This window comes from Ictalurus furcatus, chromosome 1 (genome assembly GCF_023375685.1).
Source record: "Ictalurus furcatus strain D&B chromosome 1, Billie_1.0, whole genome shotgun sequence".
Lineage (NCBI taxonomy): Eukaryota > Metazoa > Chordata > Actinopteri > Siluriformes > Ictaluridae > Ictalurus > Ictalurus furcatus.
In genome coordinates this window covers 4,720,207-4,741,599 of record NC_071255.1, presented here as the reverse complement: position 1 = coordinate 4,741,599, position 21,393 = coordinate 4,720,207, and the positions used below count along the sequence as shown (strand labels likewise).

At 38.9% G+C, this 21,393-nt stretch overlaps 1 protein-coding gene across 1 annotated transcript in view; it reads right to left on the bottom strand.

The window, feature by feature from the left end:
- The window catches only part of dnah5 (dynein, axonemal, heavy chain 5), a 109,248-nt gene that overhangs the window by 56,826 nt on the left and 31,029 nt on the right, over positions 1 to 21,393 (bottom strand). Inside the window, exons 19-37 of the mRNA XM_053621281.1 lie at positions 19,571 to 19,816; positions 18,741 to 18,937; positions 16,678 to 16,771; positions 16,444 to 16,586; positions 15,995 to 16,196; positions 14,050 to 14,285; positions 13,326 to 13,544; positions 13,100 to 13,162; positions 12,702 to 12,940; positions 11,432 to 11,672; positions 11,154 to 11,353; positions 9,350 to 9,503; positions 9,024 to 9,187; positions 8,520 to 8,676; positions 7,873 to 8,085; positions 7,410 to 7,634; positions 5,998 to 6,170; positions 4,095 to 4,273; positions 1,120 to 1,307 (exon numbers count right to left, since the gene is read on the bottom strand). Of these exons, the coding sequence (XP_053477256.1) occupies positions 1,120 to 1,307; positions 4,095 to 4,273; positions 5,998 to 6,170; positions 7,410 to 7,634; positions 7,873 to 8,085; positions 8,520 to 8,676; positions 9,024 to 9,187; positions 9,350 to 9,503; positions 11,154 to 11,353; positions 11,432 to 11,672; positions 12,702 to 12,940; positions 13,100 to 13,162; positions 13,326 to 13,544; positions 14,050 to 14,285; positions 15,995 to 16,196; positions 16,444 to 16,586; positions 16,678 to 16,771; positions 18,741 to 18,937; positions 19,571 to 19,816 (3,533 nt within the window). The remainder of the gene's footprint in view (positions 1 to 1,119; positions 1,308 to 4,094; positions 4,274 to 5,997; positions 6,171 to 7,409; positions 7,635 to 7,872; positions 8,086 to 8,519; positions 8,677 to 9,023; positions 9,188 to 9,349; positions 9,504 to 11,153; positions 11,354 to 11,431; positions 11,673 to 12,701; positions 12,941 to 13,099; positions 13,163 to 13,325; positions 13,545 to 14,049; positions 14,286 to 15,994; positions 16,197 to 16,443; positions 16,587 to 16,677; positions 16,772 to 18,740; positions 18,938 to 19,570; positions 19,817 to 21,393) is intronic.

The window sequence follows — 21,393 nt, the reverse complement described above, 5'->3', positions numbered from 1 at the left end:
TATAGTATAGTATATTTTATAGAATTTTAGACTATTAATTGTATCATACTTGCATTATATAGTCATAGTTGTATTATATTAATTGTACTTTAATTGTACTATACAGTATTTTCCAATAAAGTATTTATTGTGCTATACTTATAGAAAAGTATTTTTCAGTAGAATTTTAATAGTTTACTATAACTCATGTTTTAGTGAAGCATTTTTTCTAGAGAACTATATAGTACTATGTTTATTATATTGAATTTTATTAAAATATTTGATAATATTTATAGTACTACACACATAGTATATACTGCATAATATAACATGTATTTTCTTATAGAATTTTATAGTATTTAGAGTGCTGTACAGTATAGTTATTTTGTTATAGAATTTTATATTTATTGTACAATATGTATCTATAGTATTTTCTAATATTTATTGTGCTATACTTATAGTAGATATTTTTTATATTTTATATATATTTTATATTTTTTATAATATTTGTAATACTATACTTGTATAGCCTTTTCTTATGTAAATGTACTGTGTTTATAATATTATACAGTGTTTTCTTATAAACAGACACACTTTTTTATACATTCATATAAATATGTTTGTTTGTTAATTATTTTGTATATAGACACATAAAAATCTGCATCTACATTTAGGCATCAATTTATTTATTTTTTATCTCCACCATATACTTTACAGATAATAAGGTTTCAAATTTGCCCTTGTTCAAACTTCCCCATGTTTGTCTATCTGGGGGGAAAAAACAAGTGGAAGTAGCACGGTGTGATCGGCTGTAATGAAAAACAATCCTGTCCGAATGATCTGACAATGCTATTGTTTTCCTAAGGTGGAGAACAGAAAAACCCCTCATCCGCACTGCTTGTGCTCTCCATGGGGAAAAGTCACACGTCCAAAATAAACAACCATTTTTGAGTAATGAATCAGCATGTGATTGGAAAGGATGAAAGCAGTCAGCATGAAACTCAGACATATGTATGATATTAAACAGATAATTTACAGTGTATGATTATAATACAACACAATATTATGGTTTTCTTTATATCACATTTTCCTCTCAGATATCCTTGGATCACAGTATAATCCCCCACCCCAAGATCTCACCATGGTGAGGAAGAGGCCGAACTCAGGGTTCATTTCTACCGAGTCTCCATCAGTAAAGACGAAGCTCTTTCTTCGCTCCTTCTTGCATGTGAGGATGATGGAGATCTGCTGTGCTGCAACAGACAACACTGGCAGCTCGATGCGGTTGAATTCGTCAAAGCAACCCCAGGAACCCGACTGAGCTAGACCTTCAGAAACAAACAGACGAGCAACTGATTCAGTTTCTATTCAGTTAGGAAAAGAAGGGACTTATGGTGGACACTTCACATAATCTAAACCTAATAATAACCTAATAATAATAAATATTATATAATATATAAATTATATATATATATATAAATTATATATATATATATATATATATATATATTACATAGCAGTAACAATTTACTTTACCAACAATTTTCCTACTTACCAAATACTTACTTTTTATTACTAGTTACTTACCAGATATTTACTTATTATTACTAGCTACTTACTACTTACCTATTAATTACAAGTTACTTAATATACTCTAAAATAAAGTGCTACAAGTTCTACAAAATTCAATATACATCTATTTCAATATAACTTTTCTCGTATAAGTTACATTACTGTATTAGCCGTTCTTTATACAGTGAGGGAAAAAAGTATTTGATCCCCTGCTGATTTTGTACGTTTGCCCACTGACAAAGAAATGATCAGTCTATAATTTTAATGGTAGTTGTATTTGAACAGTGAGAGACAGAATAACAACAAAAAAATCCAGAAAAACGCATGTCAAAAATGTTATAAATTAATTTGCATTTTAATGAGGGAAAAAAGTATTTGACCCCCTCTCAATCAGAAAGATTTCTGGCTCCCAGGTGTCTTTTATACAGGTAACGAGCTGAGATTAGGAGCACACTCTTAAAGGGAGTGCTCCTAATATCAGTTTGTTACCTGTATAAAAGACACCTGTCCACAGAAGCAATCAATCAGTCATATTCCAAACTCTCCACCATGGCCAAGACCAAAGAGCTCTCCAAGGATGTCAGGGACAAGACTGTAGACCTACACAAGTCTGGAATGGGCTACAAGACCATTGCCAAGCAGCTTGGTGAGAAGGGGACAACAGTTGGTGCGATTATTCGCAAATGGAAGAAGCACAAAAGAACTGTCAATCTCCCTCGGCCTGGGGCTCCATGCAAGATCTCACCTCGTGGAGTTGCATTGATCATGAGAACAGTGAGGAATCAGCCCAGAACTACACGGGAGGATCTTGTCAATGATCTCAAGGCAGCTGGGACCATAGTCACCAAGAAAACAATTGGTAACACACTACGCCGTGAAGGACTGAAATCCTGCAGCGCGCGCAAGGTCCCCCTGCTCAAGAAAGCACATATACATGCCCGTCTGAAGTTTGCCAATGAACATCTGAATGATTCTGAGGACAACTGGGTGAAAGCGTTGAGGTCAGATGAGACCAAAATGGAGCTCTTTGGCATCAACTCAACTCGCCGTGTTTGGAGGAGGAGGAATGCTGCCTATGACCCCTGGAACACCATCCCCACCGTCAAACATGGAGGTGGAAACATTATGCTTTGGGGTTTTTTTTCTGCTAAGGGGACAGGACAACTTCACCGCATCAAAGGGACGATGGACGGGGCCATGTACCGTCAAATCTTGGGTGAAAACCTCCTTCCCTCAGACAGGGCATTGAAAATGGGTCGTGGATGGGTATTCCAGCATGACAATGACCCAAAACGCATGGCCAAGGCAACAAAGGAGTGGCTCAAGAAGAAGCACATTAAGGTCCTGGAGTGACCTAGGCAGTCTCCAGACCTTAATCCCGTAGAAAATCTGTGGAGAGAGCTGAAGGTTCGAGTTGCCAAACGTCAGCCTCGAAACCTTAATGATTTGGAGAAGATCTGCAAAGAGGAGTGGGACAAAATCCCTCCTGAGATGTGTGCAAACCTGGTGGCCAACTACAAGAAATGTCTGACCTCTGTGATTGCCAACAAGGGTTTTTAAACCAAGTACTAAGTCATGTTTTGCAGAGGGGTCAAATACTTATTTCCCTCATTAAAATGCAAATCAATTTATAACATTTTTGATGTGCGTTTTTCTGGATTTTTTTGTTGTTATTCTGTCTCTCACTGTTCAAATAAATCTACCATTAAAGTTATAGACTGATCATTTCTTTGTCAGTGGGTAAACATACAAAATCAGCAGGGGATCAAATACTTTTTTCCCTCACTGTAGAGTAGCTACATCATAGCCTAGTGACTCCTAGCATATAGACAACTTCTCATCTCTATAGCTGATGAAAATTGGGATACATCATGGTCAATGCTGCATGCAACAGAAATAATTGTGTTTTTGTTTTCAAGCATGATAATTATTGAATCATTTTACTTCATGAAACAGTTGATTTTTATCTATCTATATGTTTCTAATATTTAAATTGTAGATGCAGTTTTTCACAGATTGGTGAACTTCTGCCCAGCTTTACTTCTGAAAGACTCTGCCTCTCTAAGATACTCTTTTTATGCCCAGTCATGTTGTCAATTAACCTCCAGATGTTTCTTTTTAGTAACACTTACTTTTCCAGCCTTTTGTTGCCTGTCCTTTTTGAGACGTGTTGCAGCTATCAAATTCATAATTACCATATTTTTTCCTTAAAATGGTACATTTCCTCAGTTGAAACATTTGATATGCTTTCTAAGTTCTATTGTGAATAACATATTGGTTTATGAGATTTGCAAATCATTGCATTCTGTTTTTATTTACATTTTACACAGCGTCCCAACTTTTTTGAATTATATAAATATATAATGTGTGTGTCTGTGTGTGTGTGTGTATTCACTGCCTGCTAGAGGTACAGTACTGAAAACCAAGTCTTAAAACCACAGTATTTCTGTATTTTCTTACACTCACATTGTATCTCAAAAATATGGATAAAAAAAGAGACATATGTAGCTAGCTTAAAACACCCAGTGAAAAACTATTCTTGCCTTTAAATATTCTGCCAAGGCCTCGGAAGTCCATCTGGTCAGAGCAGTTGAAGACCACCACGTATTTTCCCAGACAGCGGCCCATGTCTTTGGTTGTCTCTGTCTTTCCAGTTCCAGCCGGTCCAGCTGGTGCTCCACCCATACTCATCCCCAAAGCCTGGGCTAAAGTAATGTAGCACCTAAATCAGTAAAAAAAAAAAAAAACAACAATTGTATGCATCTCTATAAGTTATGCATTATCGTCTCTACCTATTTCAGTCAGTAAGAACCAACTTCATGCTTACCAAGATGTGGAGCCGCAGTGTAACAGTAGAACCAATCTGAACTGAGGGTGTTCTATCTAGCAACAAAATTCTTGCTACCAGTTCTGAGAGACTACCAGATGCTGGTGGGTCATGGCTATCGGATACATCTATCACCAGGGTTGCAGAAGTTTGGATGGCGCAAAATCTACACAGGTGTGCCCACTCATGGTTAGCCTCACTGAGAGCAACTCCCTTGCCATAATGGTGCAATGGTACAGTGGATGCTCTATTGAGACAGAGAAGTGGTAGCCCAAATCAGGGAAAGGATTGACAGGGCACAGTGATGCCAAATCAACATTGTTGATTGTGGTTCACCCTGGTAGATCTAGACTGGGTCAGGATGCACTGGCCTACAACTGTCCTCATTGTACACATTTCTGCCCACATTGCACAAATTTCAGCCACCCACTTTGGTTTCCACTGTTGCTCAGAACAAATCTGTTGTCCCAAATGAAGAGATACACTTGGCACCCTCAGTTAGCTTATGTGCAACTGTGGGTTTGGTGCTTCATAGTGATGTACAGGTTGAGGACAATGATCAGTGAACGGCTGGGGGCTCATAAACTTGTCAACACCTTACTCAAGGTACCTTCCTCCACCACACTCCCCAAGAGCCCAGTGTGGGATCTCGTCCTTGTATGGTCCCTTATGTCTATTAAAACCAACGCTTATAAACCCATGAAGGATGACAAACTGAAACGGGTCTCCTTAAATACTGCTTTGAGTAAAAATAATTTGAGTAAAAAGAACTGCATGGCTTGGTGAAACGTTGCCTTGCATGGGATACTGGCCAGATGATTCTGGGGTGACCATGTGCAAGTCATTAAACCCAAAGTTATTTAATTTATTTTTGTTAACCAACTGATTGGCCTTGCAGTACATAATCTGCAGTACCTTTTTGACTGAACAGCAGTGATTCAATCATTAGATTAACTGAACTGTCAGAGAGTAAATACACAAGGAGCATCCCTGTCTAAACAGTGAGACTGGGCCAGTGGGTAGTGGACGTCATCACCATAGCCTTTAGGTGTGCCAGATGCCCAGGAACTCTACACAGAGTGTCTCCTACTCATGGGGATTACTTAGAGGCATGATGCTCCAGATAGTCTGTTATATTCCAATCTGGGCATCACCGTGTACCTTCTACAGGATCTACAAAAATTACATTGGCTCTCATTGTGGCTTAAGTGTAGGGGGTAATTTCCAAAGACCTTTCCAGTCTGTCCTAAAGTGAGTCAGTTCCTCACCCAGAAGAATCCGTGTGATTCTCACCCAGGTTCGGAGGGTGAAATACAACTCTAGTTGTATATCTAACCATGGTTCTTTAAACACTTGAAAACTGTGTCCTTGCCATTCAGATCTAGAGAAGGTTCCAGAGAAATGCCTGTATGACAGCACTATTTATTTCAAATTCTACACCATATGGTAGTCATATGTTGGTTATCTGTTGTTCACAGAACCACAGTTCAATATGTAATCAGCATTTTAACTCACGGTAATGACAAAAAAAAATGCTGAGTCTTGCTTGAGAAATATAATTGGACAACACTGTTAGTCTAATTAACTAATGAAATAAACACCCCTGCTCCCAGGATTACCTGTCTGTTAGTGGAGTGATGACCAGCCTGTCAGTGCAGCCCAAAAACTCGTTCTGATAAACAAAGCCCACATCTGTGATGCTGATCAGCATCTTGTCTGAATCTTCGTTGAAGTAGAAGCGACACTGCTTCAGCCATTCGAAGTCTGCAGGGCTTTTGATGTGCAAACGACACTAGAAGAAAAGAACAAAAGACAAAAACAGCAAGCAAAATGTTAGAAGACATTACAGGAACCTAAGAGGAATTTTAAAGAAACTTTAGAGCAACTTTAGATGAAGGCTAGTGGCCTACTTAAAGGAACATTGCAGGAAGTTGAGAGGAACCTTAGAGAAACATAAGTGATTTCAAGAACCATAGACAAACCTTAAAAGAACTGTTAGAGGAATGTTAAAGGAACATCTGAGGAATATTACAAAAACCTTACAACCTTAAAAGCATTACATTGATGAGCCTTAAATGAATGTAAGAGGAACATTAAAGAAATGTCAGAGGAAATATTTGAAAAACTTTAGCGGAATATTACCTTCAGGAATCTCAGAGGAATGGTAATGGAATATTAGCAAATATTATGAATTCATATTGACATACTGCTAATAATGAATGAAAGCTAGCAGAAGGTGATTAGGGTCGACTGGATTGTATGTATAAAAGGGTAAAAGGTGATAAATAATTTAAAAATGGTTATAATTATTGTTGATACACTTCGGTAATGATTTTGTCTACATGTAATCACTAAATTGAATCAATAACCAAGTTAGCAATGCTGTATATTTATCTTTTTCATGTTCCTTTAAATTTCCTGACTGTGAGACTTTTGTGAGCCTCAACAAGGTAAAATGCAACAGTGGCACAATTATTCCTCCGTGAAAGTTGAAACTCAGTTAGAAAAGTGTGTGAGACAGAGCTGGTGCAGAGCAGTTATATAAATATATAAAAACTTACATAACTCAATATTGCAAATCTGGCTTCCGTTCAAAGCACGGATAAACAGAGTTGTGTTATATTTGGAACAGGCCAAGCAGAGTAATTTGGTTTGCAATCGTTCAAGAGATTGCCTTCTAACTTGTGCAGAACTATATAAACACAGGTTTATTTGCTGAAGGTTCTGAAGTTTTAGGAAGCTGAATGTTCCAGCAATTTCTTATTCATACAAACTCTAAAATGGAATTGGTGCAAATGCAAACGGCGAAGTACAATGTTTGCATATGAATAAGACCGGCTGAAACCTGGCTGAGAATTTAGTGCTCCATAAAGCTTCTATCTACCTGATAAAAATGGCTAATGAGTCAAGATACAAAGTAAGGGGGTGTGTTGTGTCTGTGTGTATGGGCAGGTTTTTGTATCAAGCAAAATGTGTTTTAATTTCCAATTAAATATGAATATTTTTCTCATTCGAAGTCTATTTCGCTCACCAAGTCGTCGAAGATGTCCCTCTGATGGACGTGGATGGTGATTAGGGTTTCGTATTTAGTCCGTTCCATTGCGCTCAAGTCCTTGGTGGTCATGTCGATGAGAGTGTTGAGGAGATCCAGGAAGAACTGATTGGTTTTGGCCATAATTTTACGGTCATAACGCGCATTAGTCAAAGCTTCTTCTGAATCTCGAGTCCAGATCATCTGGATTCCCAACAAACCAACCTAAAGAAATATGAGATAAACATATTAAAAACAACAACAGCAACAATGATAACTGCTTTTTACTGGAAGAATTTGTAGGATGTCATAAGAAAAAAAAATTATGGTACGAAGTGTCCAGATGAGATCATTTTTAGACAAACTTTAAACTTTAAAAGCAGAAATAAGAAATGCCAACGACAGGTACTGCATATTAAATATCTATTATTTGTTACATTTCAGAGGCTTAACCCTGGAGTACCTGTGCAGGGAAGGAATCCAGGAAGTCAATCAGATGGAAGGCAGGGTCTTGGATTGCCATGGCCGCTTGACGGATGATGAGGTGCAAAGACCTCTGGGATTCCTTGAGGAGGGCGTTAAGCCACACCTCTACGTTGCCCTCGGCGGTGACGGGCCGGTCCAGCTCCACCGTCTCACCCTCACGTGATGACATGGCCAGGATACGATCATACATCTGAGGTAACATTTTCAGTCATTTTTCATCAGAGTGTGAAGAAATTGCATAAACGCATACAATACAATAGTATTTTTTGACTTCGAATTATATGCCTGTATTAATTTCATGGTTACTTGTAGTTCATTAATAAAGGTAATAATAATAATAATAATAATAATAATAAAGTATTTATGCTAACCTCACCCTTATATCAAACTATCCAACCACTTTTCACACAAATTAAGGTTAAATGTAAATGAAATCGACACATAAAGAAGAGTTACTAAGTGGTAGCAGGAGATGGAAATAAATTATTTTTAAAATTTTAAATGTAAATTCATTAAAATAAATGAAGTAAATGTTGTGTTAAGATGATTTTTTCAGCTAAAACCATTGAAGTAGTATTAGGTAACAGATTAATAAACAGATCTGAAGCCGCAATAAAGCTGTACCTTATCATGAAAGCGGACAGATTTGATGTTGTCGAAGACGTTAAGCAGGTGAGCCTGGATGGTATGAGAGTCAGACGCCTGGCCCAGGATCTCCAGAAGAGCTGGATCAGACACGAAGAAAAAACGAGGGAAGAGCAGACGCTTCTTCTCCAGATACCTTCAACCAAAAGATGACAACCTGTTTAGCAGAACTTTGACAGGATAACGTTGTACATCTATGACCTACTATAGGCTTCAATGTTGACATATTTGCTGTTTTTTTTTTTTTTTTACTATTTATTGTAATTTAATTTCCTATTGCCTATTGTTTTCTTTTTTTTTTTCACTTGACCTTTAACCTGTAACTTGACACATGAACTACAGCAACCTGCAAATCAATACATCTGCTCATGTCTGAATGTGAACCTGTCGCCATTCCATACCTAAGGAATTTGGGGAACATTTTGGGGCTGTGCTGTTATAGGAAAATAATCTTCAACTGGGTTTCCATGGAAAATAACATACCCAGTGAGGGATTTCTGGCACATCTCAAGTTGCTCGAGCAGGTGGGGAAGAAGCTGGCCCATTGTCTCATCACCGACACATGACTGCACAACGTTGGGCATCTCGTGTGCCCGTGTCATGATCTTCACCCAGGATTTATCGATGTTGGAGAAACGCTTGGCTTCCTGTTTAGGGTGCATGGCAAAAAGTGTCACTGGCAGAGGCAGAATACTTCTAAAATATATTGGTATTAAAAACAGATCTTCTTGTTTGAGCCCATCAGACAGCATTTCGAAACATGGGCATGCACAGAAATATGTAAGAAAAGTGATAAAACTGCAAAGCACCTTGGGAAGCTGTTTGGCTATATCTCCACCCACAAACACAGCCTCCAGGTAGATCCAGAGGTTCTGCACTGTCATCCAGTTCTCAATGATGTCAGTGGTATTGGACAAATTCTGCACCCACTTCTGGATCTGAGCCTTAAATGGAGTGTTGTACCTGGAAATGTGTTTGGGGTGAAAATTATTTTCGTTGTAATGTTGCTTGTGAAGGCGTCATACACTGTGTCACCAGTTTAGTAGATACACCCATCAAGGACATAGTATTACACATACATTATGCCTATATATACACCCACCTGTACACCTGCTCATTAATGCAATTATCCAAACAGCTATTCATGTGGCAACAGCACAATTCATAAAACCATGCAGATACAGGTCAAGAGCTTCAGTGATTGTTCATATTAAACATGAGAATGTGGAAAAATATGATCTTAGTGATTTTTCACCATGGCATAGCTGTTGGGTTCAGAAGGGCTGGTTTGAATAAATTCAGAAACTGCTGATCTGCTGGGGGTTTATAGTATACCCAGAACGGTGTGAAAAACATTTTTAAAAAACCACCATCCAGTGGGTAGCAGTTCTGGACGTGGAAATGTCTTGTTGATGAGTAAAGCGAAAGGCCAGACTGGTGGAAACTGACAGGAAGGCTACAGCAACTAAAATAACCACTCTTTACAACTGTGGTGTGTGTGTGTTGGAAGCAGGAAAAATGGGCAACTCTGACTAGGGCCAAATTGTGATGGCTAGACGACTGGGTCAGACCATCTATAAAACGTCAGGTCTTGTGGGGTGTTCCTGGTATGCAGTGGTTAGTACCTACCAAAAGTGGTCCAAGGAAGGACCACCGGTGATCCTGTGACAGGATCATGGCCACCCAAGAAAGTTCATGCCAGCACTGAGAATAGTTATGATGCATGTCTTGCTTGTACCTTGAGGAATGGATGGTCGTGCTAGAGGTAGCTGGGGGTCTGTTTTTGTTTTTTCAGGCAAGTGTCAGCTACAGAAAGCCAGTTGAGGGAAAGCTCCAAGGGACTGATGTGGAAGAACTTGGGGAGGTTGAAAACAAGCTGCATTCTGGATCAGCTGCAGGGGTTGGATGGTACGCAGGGGCAGATCTGCAGGAAGCAAGTTGCAGTAGTCCAATCTTGAAATGCGAGACTGAACAAGCCATGGATAGAAATGGCTAGATCCTCCATGATGTTCTGAATGAGAAACGTGCCTGACTGAGTCAGGTCAGCAGTATGAGGACAGAATGATACTGTAGCTGGTTGTCTAGAACTACCCCAAGGTTGTGTGCAGTGCAAGAAGATGTGACCCAACAATTCTTCAGGGATATCACAAGATCTTGATGTAGGGATGCATGTACAAGGATCTACAACAGTGAAGTCTTGCTGAAATTTGGTTTCAGCTGATGAGCTGCCATCCTTGATGTTTGCCAGACATGCTGAGATCCAGAAAACAAATCTAGGAGGCATTTCACTCTGTGTTAATCACTTGACAGGACTGTCAATTATTTGCTGCATGAATCTACAGTCTGGGCTAGAAAGAAAGCAGCCCCATCTCTGAGCCACAATCCAGTGGTGGTGCTGCTGATCATGGTTCAACAAAAGTTTTTCTTAAAAAAAAAAGAATCCACTTTTAACAGCAAATAAGATAATCTGGATGCCAAAAATTATGCCTTAGTGTTATGTATTAGCTCTAATGGGAAATCTATACCAGCCAGCCATGGCTATACAAGACTCTTAATCAGGTCTTGTTTCTAAATTGATAGCTAACTGTCACAATTAGGAATTTTTGCTCTCACCTGTTGCTCATGAGTGATCCCAGGACCATGAGGCTGTCCTCCATGCTACTAATTATTTCAGATGTGCTGTCTCCACGCAGCAGCAGCTCTCCACGGCTTTTAAACTGTGCAAACGTGAACGTTTTGTTGTCCCACTCGGCGATCACCTGCTTCAGTTTCTGCTCAATGTCTCGCTCTTTCACGGCACTAATGCAGATATCCTAACACATGAAAATAAAAATGACGTATAGTCCTAACAATACTGCAAATGTTAAGAGTTAGGAAAATTCAGGTCTCACTTCGATTTCTTCTTTATACTTGAGCAGAGGTGCCTCCATAATGTTACGCAGCTTGAAGGCATCAGATTCCACTTCGAAGGTATGGCCCGTAAGCTCGGTGATCCGTTTCCAGTGGCGCGTCATCATGGCACGGTCGGCCATCAGCTCCAGGAGTGGGCAGCACTCACTGAACTCATCGATGCTCTTTTTTAGGTCCAAAAAGGCCTGCCATTCCTTTAGGGCACGAGGCAGCTTACGGCATCTATACACAAATTATTATAAATGATTGTACACTTTCTAATTTTTTGATTATAGATTTTTCATTCTAAACAGGTACAAACATGGACAATTATTAATATAAAACATCACTTTTAGGCCTTTCGTGTATAAAATAAGTTTTCAGATAGATGTTCAACAAGTGTTTTTTAAAAATATATATCTGTATACAGATTATATTCAATATTTATATTCAATTCTATACTGTTGGAAAATTTAAGAAAATATGTTATGATCCCCATGTATAGACATCAATTTCCATTATGTAATTATTATATGCAGAAAGATTAACAGTTTCTGGGGATTCTGTTGGTTTGTTGATATGAATGTTATGATTATTGACAATTTCCAATGTAAAAATATCTACATAATAAAGACACTCTTAACATGGAGTTTTGTTTAATATCTTAAATATTTTTTTAAATATATATTTATTCATAATTTGCTAAATATCTCCATGAAATAATATTCTGTTAAATGGTTATACAGTATGAAAGTCAGCCCAGACACATTCTGTGGTAAATAATTTTTGGGGGGGAAATCTACTGCTTAATCTGTATGCATAATTTTATTATAATTTTTTATCTCTTTACATTTTCTTAGAAAATCCAATCTTACATTTCATTTTGATATCCATCCATCCATTTTCCATATCGTTTATCATACACATGGCCGTGGGTCATTTTGAGAAAAGTATATTAATAAATAATTATATAAATTAATAATTAGATAGATAGATAGATAGATAAATGTATTATTAATGTAGTTTTCTTAATATTGCCTTTGTAATTCTGCTTCATTTTTGATAACTGATAAATAAACATTTTGATAAATGAATAAACATTTTTTGGTTGTGGACTCAAACTAAAATTCTCCAAATCTGCTTTTCATTCAACTGGAGCGCAAGATTCGGCGAGTGTGACTGAAATCCACTTCTGAATTCATCCTTTTTAATGCAGCGTATTATTACATATTCTCTTGCATTACATTAGAAATAATTTTTCTGGTCACTTACCGTGCCTGAAAGTCCAGGAGCTCGTTGTTGATCCTCTCGATGTGGACGTCGGCCCAGAGGATGTCGTAATAGCCATTGACGGTGTCAATGACGTTGTTGTAGAGGCCGTAGAGCTTCTGCAGTAGTGCCAGCTGCTTTTTAATCTCCAGCAGTTGAGGATGCTGGGTAACGGGCAGGCCAAAGAGCTCCTCCCCACCGGTGAAGGTGATGTATTTGCGGTGGAGGTTGTCAAAGCGGTTCTGATACGAAAATCGATGTGATGCGAATAAATACACAAGCTCATATACACCTACTGTATATGAGATTGTTGGACATCCCATTCCAAAATGTTATTAATATGTAAATGTGCTTATAATGTTTTCATGAAAGCTAACGTGATCGTGGTCATGTGACTTTACCTGAAACATAATGAGTCTATCACTGGCGTCCTGGGGAGCCAAACCCACCACCATGGGTCCATCCTAGAAAGAACACATATATCATTGACCAATGTGTATTAAAGTAAAAAAATATTTTTTTTAAACAAGGTTTGCAATTGCTACAGTGTGTTAAGAGTTAAAAAGCTTTCATGCTTAACCTGATGTGATGCTACAGCAGTTGTATGCGTCAGCTCTGTCAACTGACCTTCTCATAGTCACCATAGAAGTGCTCACAGTCGTCTATGAACGTCTGCACGTTGCTGATTAGCTCTTCCCGGAAATTGGGCTGCAAAGAAACGAGCTCATTCTGCACTTCAGCACTCCGGGTCAGAAGCTTCTCCCAGGCGTACCGCAGCGTGTCCACTTTCTCCATTTCCTCCTTCGCCACCGAGAGCTCGTATTTATTCAGCATGGCATAGGACTCCTGAGGAGACATGGACAGGACAGTGGAGAATAATACTACTACTAATAATAATAATCCATCCATCCATCTTCTATACCGCTTAATCCTTTTCAGGGTCACAGGGAAACCTGGAGCCTATCCCAGGGAGCATCGGGCACGAGGCGGGGTACACCCTGGACAGGGTGCCAATCCATCACAGGGCACAATCACATACACATTCATACACCCATTCATACACTATGGACACTTTGGACATGCCAATCAGCCTACCATGCATGTCTTTGGACTGGGGGAGGAAACCCCCGCAGCATGGGGAGAACATGCAAACTCCGCACACACAGGGCCACGGTGGGAATCGAACCCCCGACCCTGGAGGTGTGAGGCGATCGTGCTAACCACTAAGCCACTGTGCACCCTAATAATAATAATATTAACACCAAAAAATTCTAGCATGTTCTTAAAGAAAGTGTGCCTTTACAATTTATTAGGAAATGTGTTTATCCTGTTTTGGTGTTTTGTTCTTTACCTCAATGGGTACTACTTGGAAGTCGATGGAGATCTGATGCTCTCTGATCTCCTTCAGCGCTGCCATGGTGATGCGAATGTCATCCAGGTCTTTGATTTGCCGATGCAGTTTCTTGCCGGCCTCGTCCACGAACACCAGGATCTGCTCCATCTCACCGCGGTACTTCCTGTTGCAGTGGCGGCCAAAGTCCACGATCCAGCACCTGGTCTCGGCCATGAGGGCCAGCTTTAGATCGGCTATCAGCGAAAGAATCCAAATTCGATTAGCATAACGTGAATCATAATAATCTCAGTGAAACAACGAAACTTAGCTTATTTCCTGCTCTCAGTAAGCTAAGTTTGCAGTATAAGGCATCCCTGCATTTCTTTTACAGAAATCAAAGTGGGGGGGGGGGGGGATTCTAAAATATAAAAACTGACAATAATAATAAGAATAAAAAAAATAATAAGAAGTCTGTAAGTGTAGGCTCACCTTTAAGTGACTTACTTCCTTAATTTAAATTATTCTGCAAAAAAACAGCAAGTATTTTTCTGGGATTTCCTGGACTCTCTGGTAAAATTTTGTCAAAGCCAGTTAAGATGCAGATGGCCAGTCAAAAAAAAAGAAACGAAATCCAATCTTAAACACTCATCTCGCCCTGGATCTGATATTATGTATTTTCCTTTGTATTTTAGTACGTCTGAACATATTACACGTGTTGACTCAATAATGTTATTTATTAAATTTGTTACAAAACTTTCATGAAGCTTTACATTTATGACTCGTAGTCACTGCTTCAGCCTAAAACTTTGCATTTCTTTCAGATAATATCATTTCGCAATTCAAGATTTTACCATTCATAAACTTTTACACCCCAAAATGATTATCACTTATCTGATCATATGAACGTGTGCTAAAATTGTTTTTTTTTATATATTTTTTTATTTGCATTGTTACCAACAAGTATATTGTATTTAGATTTATTATGCATCATTATAAAAAAATCCTATGCTATAACTTAGAACGTGTATAATTTAGAAATTATATGAAACGCAGAAACATATCAAAAATAACTAGAAAAATGAATAAATAAATAAGCAAGTAAACATGGAAAATATGACCAAGAAAGTAATACATTAATATGGAAGAAAGAAAGAAAGAAAGCTATTATTTAAATAATTCTATTATTTAATTTAGTCTTTTTGTTTTAACTTGGTGCACAAAATATAAATGTTGGTTGTTGGGTGTTTTTTTTCCAATTAAAATTTTTACCTTCATATACTGTATTGCAAAAAAAAAACCTGATTCAGATCATTTTGAGCTTGAAGGCAACAATGTGAAATAATAAGGGTTAGGGTAATCTTTGTAAATACAATTACAAAGAAAAACCTGCCATTTTAACAGGGGTGTGTAGACTTTTTTAATATCCACTGTGTCACATATCAAAGACGTAACTCTGGACTCCATTTCCCAGCAGCCACTGCACCATATTACTGTCACATGACCACCTGCACCTGTATCATGTTTTTGTTTAACGAGCACTCATATATATAGCCACTGTTTGCACTGGTTCTTTGTCTCACTTAATTGTCTTTCCATGCTTTTGTCCACGTGGCGATGTTTGGTTTTGCCACAGTATTTTGCCTCGTGTTATTGTGTCTTTGTTGTTTTTGTCTGTTTGACTTTTAAATGTTTGAAATCTGCGATTGCTCCCGCATCTACCTTTGAACCGTGACACACTGAATATCAAAAATGCTGATATTAGAGTGTTAGATTTCGCTCGCCGGCAGAAGCGTGTGCATATTATGTTCAATAAATGACATTTATAGTCCTATTAGATAAAATAAAGATATGATCTATTGAGTATTTGAAAAGAAATGAACAGGACAGGAAGGTTAGCGTATTTGGCGTGTGTATTCATAATGGCTAGGCTGTAAAAGCAGTGAAGTGATCAGGATGAGCTCACCTGTGTATAAAGCCAGCGCCCCCACGGTGATAAACTCAGGCTCGGTGCTAATTTCCTGCTCCAGGTCTCGGTAGTAGAGGATCTGAGACTCAAATTCCGCCAGCAGAGGGTTTCCCTGCACGAACATCTGGATGGTGCTCTCTCTGTCCTTCCTCCAGATGTGATGATATCGGCTGAAGTGCTCAAAGGCATTCATCGCTTCCTGTATCAGAGGAAAAGCAGCACTGCTGTAAAACACGACAGTGACAGGAACTCGCTCGTTTCTCTGATGTTCATTAAACTACTGTATAATGCATAGCTTCTCATCTGGTTAAACTAAAAGTGTGTGTTGATTTATGTGTTGTTTGTATTGTCTGCCTTTGCACATTTTTGTACTTAACTGTAGGTCAATTAGCCCATTAGCTAGCAGACAGGCGTCAGGTTCGATACCCTCACCGTGTCGTTGTTACCTTCTTGCTGGAGTTGATTGAAGTGCTGAGGACAGTCACCAGCTTGATGATCTCCTTGTTCTCAGAGACACTCTTGTAGTAGTTTTTCGCTTGGACAGGAACTGCCTGGTTATTGCAAGCCGAGACGTCTGAAGCACTGCCGTCTGAAAAGAAACAACAAAACAACACGAGATCTAAAGGACTGATTATATCGGTTAATATAACGCTCTATAATCAATTACAACGATGGCTGACCGGCTAGGCTGCGGAGTGTTGTCTCTCCTTCCTCGGAGTCGCTTTCTCTGCTGTCCTGCCGCAGGGCCGCCATGCGCCTTTCGCTCATCTTCTTCTGTACAACCAAAAGTGGCTTTTTAAATGCTTTTTTAAACCCTTTTGAATATTAATACAGTCAAACTGGCCATGTAAATATTGCAATAGCATAGGCGCGCCACATCACATTAGAACTGAACAACACCTTCTGACTCCTGTTTTCAGGATTTCCTTCAGCATCATAATCATCATCATCCATTCCATTTCTTGGAAAGAAAATGACATTTTAGACACCTAAGTGGTTCATCAGATTGTCCGTAGCGATGGTAGTTTTCAGCCAGCGCAAAACATAGAAATGACGCTTGACTAGAGATCGACCGATATTGATTTTTTTATAACCGATACCGATTATTTGCATGTGCCCAATAACCGATATGAAGAACCGATATTTATTAATTGTTTTACTTCTGTTTTTGACACAATGATAACAACACCACTGAACTAAACAAGCCATTTTATTTGTAACAAATTTTCTTATTTATACACCAGTGAATAGAGGGGTCTGAAAGAGTGCAAAATTTTTTTAAAAAAGGCTTCGATGAGGTAACCAATACGTGATTCCATGAGTTTGTTCACCCACATGATATTACAAAAACCGATAACCGATTATGGAAAAATGCGTAAATATTGGGAAAAAGATCGGTAAAACCGATTATCGGTCGATCTCTACTCTTGACCCACTGGTTTTAAGATTTCCTTCAGCATAATTATACACACTTCGAAAAATCAAGAAAATGAAATGGTTGTTTGGCTTTTACCTGTGTGATAGTATTGACAGTAGTGATGATAGTGAAACTGTTAATGGAAGTGCTATTAAGGGTAGTAACAGTAGTAATAATATTGATGGTAGTGACACTATTGACAGTAGTGGTAGTAATAGCACTATTGAAGGTAGCGACGGTAGTGACTCCACTGATAACACTGACTACACTTACATGGACAGCAGTAATCTAATTATTGACCGTATTCTGAATAAGATGATATTCTGATTAAGGTGTTTACATGAGTTGCTTTTAGAATATTGTTTACATGTTATAGAACATAGATGGATTAATGGCACACGTCATTACGTCCCCACGTCACGCCGTCCGACGTTCCCTACAGAATTTCACGTATCGACATAGAGTTCGTCTTCGTTATGGTATTGTATACAGTTTTGGGTGTTTCGATTTTAATTTGATGCTATACATGCAAATAGATGACTGTTTGAAGCTACGGGCTGTGTCCGAAACCACGTGCTTACCTGCTATATAGTAACCGAAATACGTGTATTTCACCTACTATATAGTAGGTAAGTATGTGGTTTCAGACGCAGCTGTGCTCTCTTGTTTGCCCTCAAACGGTTGACTGCTGCCGTGTGTGTATGTAGGTAGTGAGTTAGTGACGGCACTGACATTTTTGATGGTAGTGAAAGTAATAAAGCAACTGAACGTAGTGACACTATTGACAGTAGTGGTAGTAATAGCACTGTTGAAGGTAGTGACAGTAGTGACACTATTGCCAACAGTGACTCTACTGACAGTGGTGCTACTATTAATGAAAGTGGTGCAATTGACGGTAGTGACAGTATTCACACTGCTGATGGTAGTAGTAGTAATAACACTACTGAAGGTACTGACAGTACTGACATTTTTTATAGTAGTGACAATAATAGCACTATTGAAGATGGAGATATGGTGATAGTGACACTATTGACAGTTGTGACAGTAGTGATGCTATTGATGGTAGTGACTCTATTGAAGGTAGCGATGCTATTGACGGTAGCGGTGGCAGTGACCACTAATGACAGTAGTGACAACATTATGCATGTTAAATATGCTAGTATATTGTATAACCGACGTTGTCTAACTGAGTAAAGGCTTTTGCGAATAATTTTGACCAAACTGCCATTCATAGCCCAACTTATCAATGTACTATCCATTCTTTCTCATAAGTGAAGAACATTTAGGTTGTTTTTTTTTTTAACTGGCCAAAGGAAACAATACTACCTTCGATATTCTCTCCTTGCTCCACTGGCCAACACCCTTGCTGACACTGACCACACACTCTACGGCTTTATTTAACCCCTGCTGGATCTCTTCCAAAGCCGGCATCATGACAATGTTGGGAATGGAGAGACACATTCCCGCTCTGAAGATTGGCCGCTGCCCGCTGCTCTTCTGCCTGCTAGTAGTATCAGCCTCTGCTGCAAAGGGAAATGAGAAATGGAGGTCAGCACTGTGACAGTAATGAGAGCACTGGACGTTCTGGAATAAGAGAAGTGACACAACCTGCGGAACAGTTCTATAATTTAAATGCTTGGCAAAAGTACAGAAAACTTCATGAAAGTGGAAAACTGAACCTGTGGTATTCTTTTTTTCTTTTTCTTTTAAGTTTGTTGCTCAGACGTGATGTTAAAATTAATGTTGCACGCTTCCAGTCAGCCACCAGTGGAATGTAAGAAAAAAAGCAGTCCATGTTATGAAATATTAATAGGCTGATATTTACCCAGAATGTATTAATGTTTAAGAAGAAATGAGCCTTCTGTCTTTAGCACAGAACCACCCAATCATTATACTGGATTATTATATGATGATGGATCTAATGCATTGTTGATCTTACAGTAACTCCAGCTGAAATCTAATCACAACTCTAACACCGTAACAATAAATTCAACTTTTTATCCCAATTAGATTTGTCAGACAAGAGTCCATCACTGTCATGTTTGGCTAATATTAGTACAGTTGTATTGTTTTTTTGGACTCAATTGTTCTAATGATAAAGTTTTCCTACATTAACCAAAAATGGACAGATCTGGACAGGAAGTGACATTGCTGACCCAGAAAGTGCATGAGCGAGGAAGTGTGGATGCGTTTGCGCAGTGCCTCCAGTGTGTTGCGCGTCAGTCGGAGCAGCGCTTCCAAGTTGCGGTGGCTGAAGTGCGACAGAAGCTCCTGGGCTTCTTCCTCCATGACCTCCATCATGTGTCGCTTCCTCTTCTTCCTCATCAGAGGCGAGGAAGGTCCTGCGCTTAGGGTGGCTGTGTTACGGGACAATGCGTGCATGTCAGATTTACTCTCCTCATCTGCTGGGGAGAAAGTGAATACGAGAGTTCAAATTAAAATAAACAATTTCCTGTAAGACCTAAAAGGAGTTTATGCCCAATTTAGGATGTCCGAGTCCAAAACTCTGAGTCAGTGTAATGCAGTCAGCTGATGCCACCTGTCCCTTTAGTGCCCATTATATTCTGAAAAGTGTCTATCCCATTTTGTCCACCATACTCTATACTCAATCAGCTGGGTTTTTTTCCAACCTACTATGCATGCCATCTGTCACATCTTGTCCACCAAAGTCTATCCAGTACACTACCCATCCTGTTCTGTCTACCATACGCTATATGCCATTTATTCCATTTCTCCCCCATCTCGCCATACTCCATCTGTCCTTTTTTTGTCCATTATCACCAGTGCACTGCTTTTCCCATTTTGTCCACTATACTCTGTACCAGAGGTCGCCCGATGGACCGAGGTACCTGCCGATAACAGATTAATCAACCAATGGTTTTTTAATTAATACTGAATGAAAACATAATACTCAAAGTAAAATATTGCTGAAGTTTATTACAACAAATAAGCAATACTGACTATACCATGAAAATGTACTGCATTTTTTAATGAAATGAATATATAATTATTAATATAGACTAACTGTTTTGTCTGCCTTACTCTGTACACTATCTGTCCCATTCTGTCCACCATACTCTGTCCACTATATTCTGTACATTGTCTATCCCATTTTGTCCACAATACTTTGTCCACCATAACCTGTCCACTGTCTGTCCCATTTTGTCCATCATATTCTGTACACCAGTGGTTCTCGGGAGCACTGAGAGATCGGAAGGGGGGCGCAAATTGTTTTCAAGAAAAACAAACACAGACAGGGCATTATTTGGGTACTCTGTGTATTTTATCGCTTTTCAAATAGAATGTGCACAAATGGAAAAACTCTGCGTTCTTTCTCCCTCTGTATTTTCTTTTTGCTGGGGAGAGGCGGAGCTTAGCCTGCCTTTTATCAAGCAGTAAGTGCAGACTTAGCGACTTTTCAGACCCCTTTAGCGACTTTTTTTTGTGCAACTAGCGACTTTTGGACAAACTTTAGCAGCTTTCCAAATGTTGGCAGTATTTTCCTGCAAGCGCGAGGTCTTGCTTTCCCGCTGCACTCACACCTCTCTCTGCATCTGCTCTGTTCAGTGAGGAGCCGAGAGCCGGAGATTTAACAATATCCTGGATAACGAGCCGCGCCCTTCGTCCCAATTTACACCATTCACATGCGACTGTTTTTAGAACGTAAGACAAATGGAACGCAAAATGTTTTACATGTAAAATAGTCCATGTTATTACAGCCTAGTTCTCTTGTTCAAAGTAGTTATAGTGTTCAGAAACATTTTTGATCATTCATGTTCCATACCTGTCTGTTATATAATTTTATAAAAGTCATAAAAGTTTTTTTTTTAATCATAAAAGTTATGAAAAGTAATTTAAAAAAGTACAAAAACACAAAAGCTGTCTATCTGTCTGTCTATCTATCTGTCTATTGTGACGACAGGCCAGTGGCTGAGAAAGGGAAAGAGCGCTCCTCCTGCGACTGCAGCTATGGTGCTGA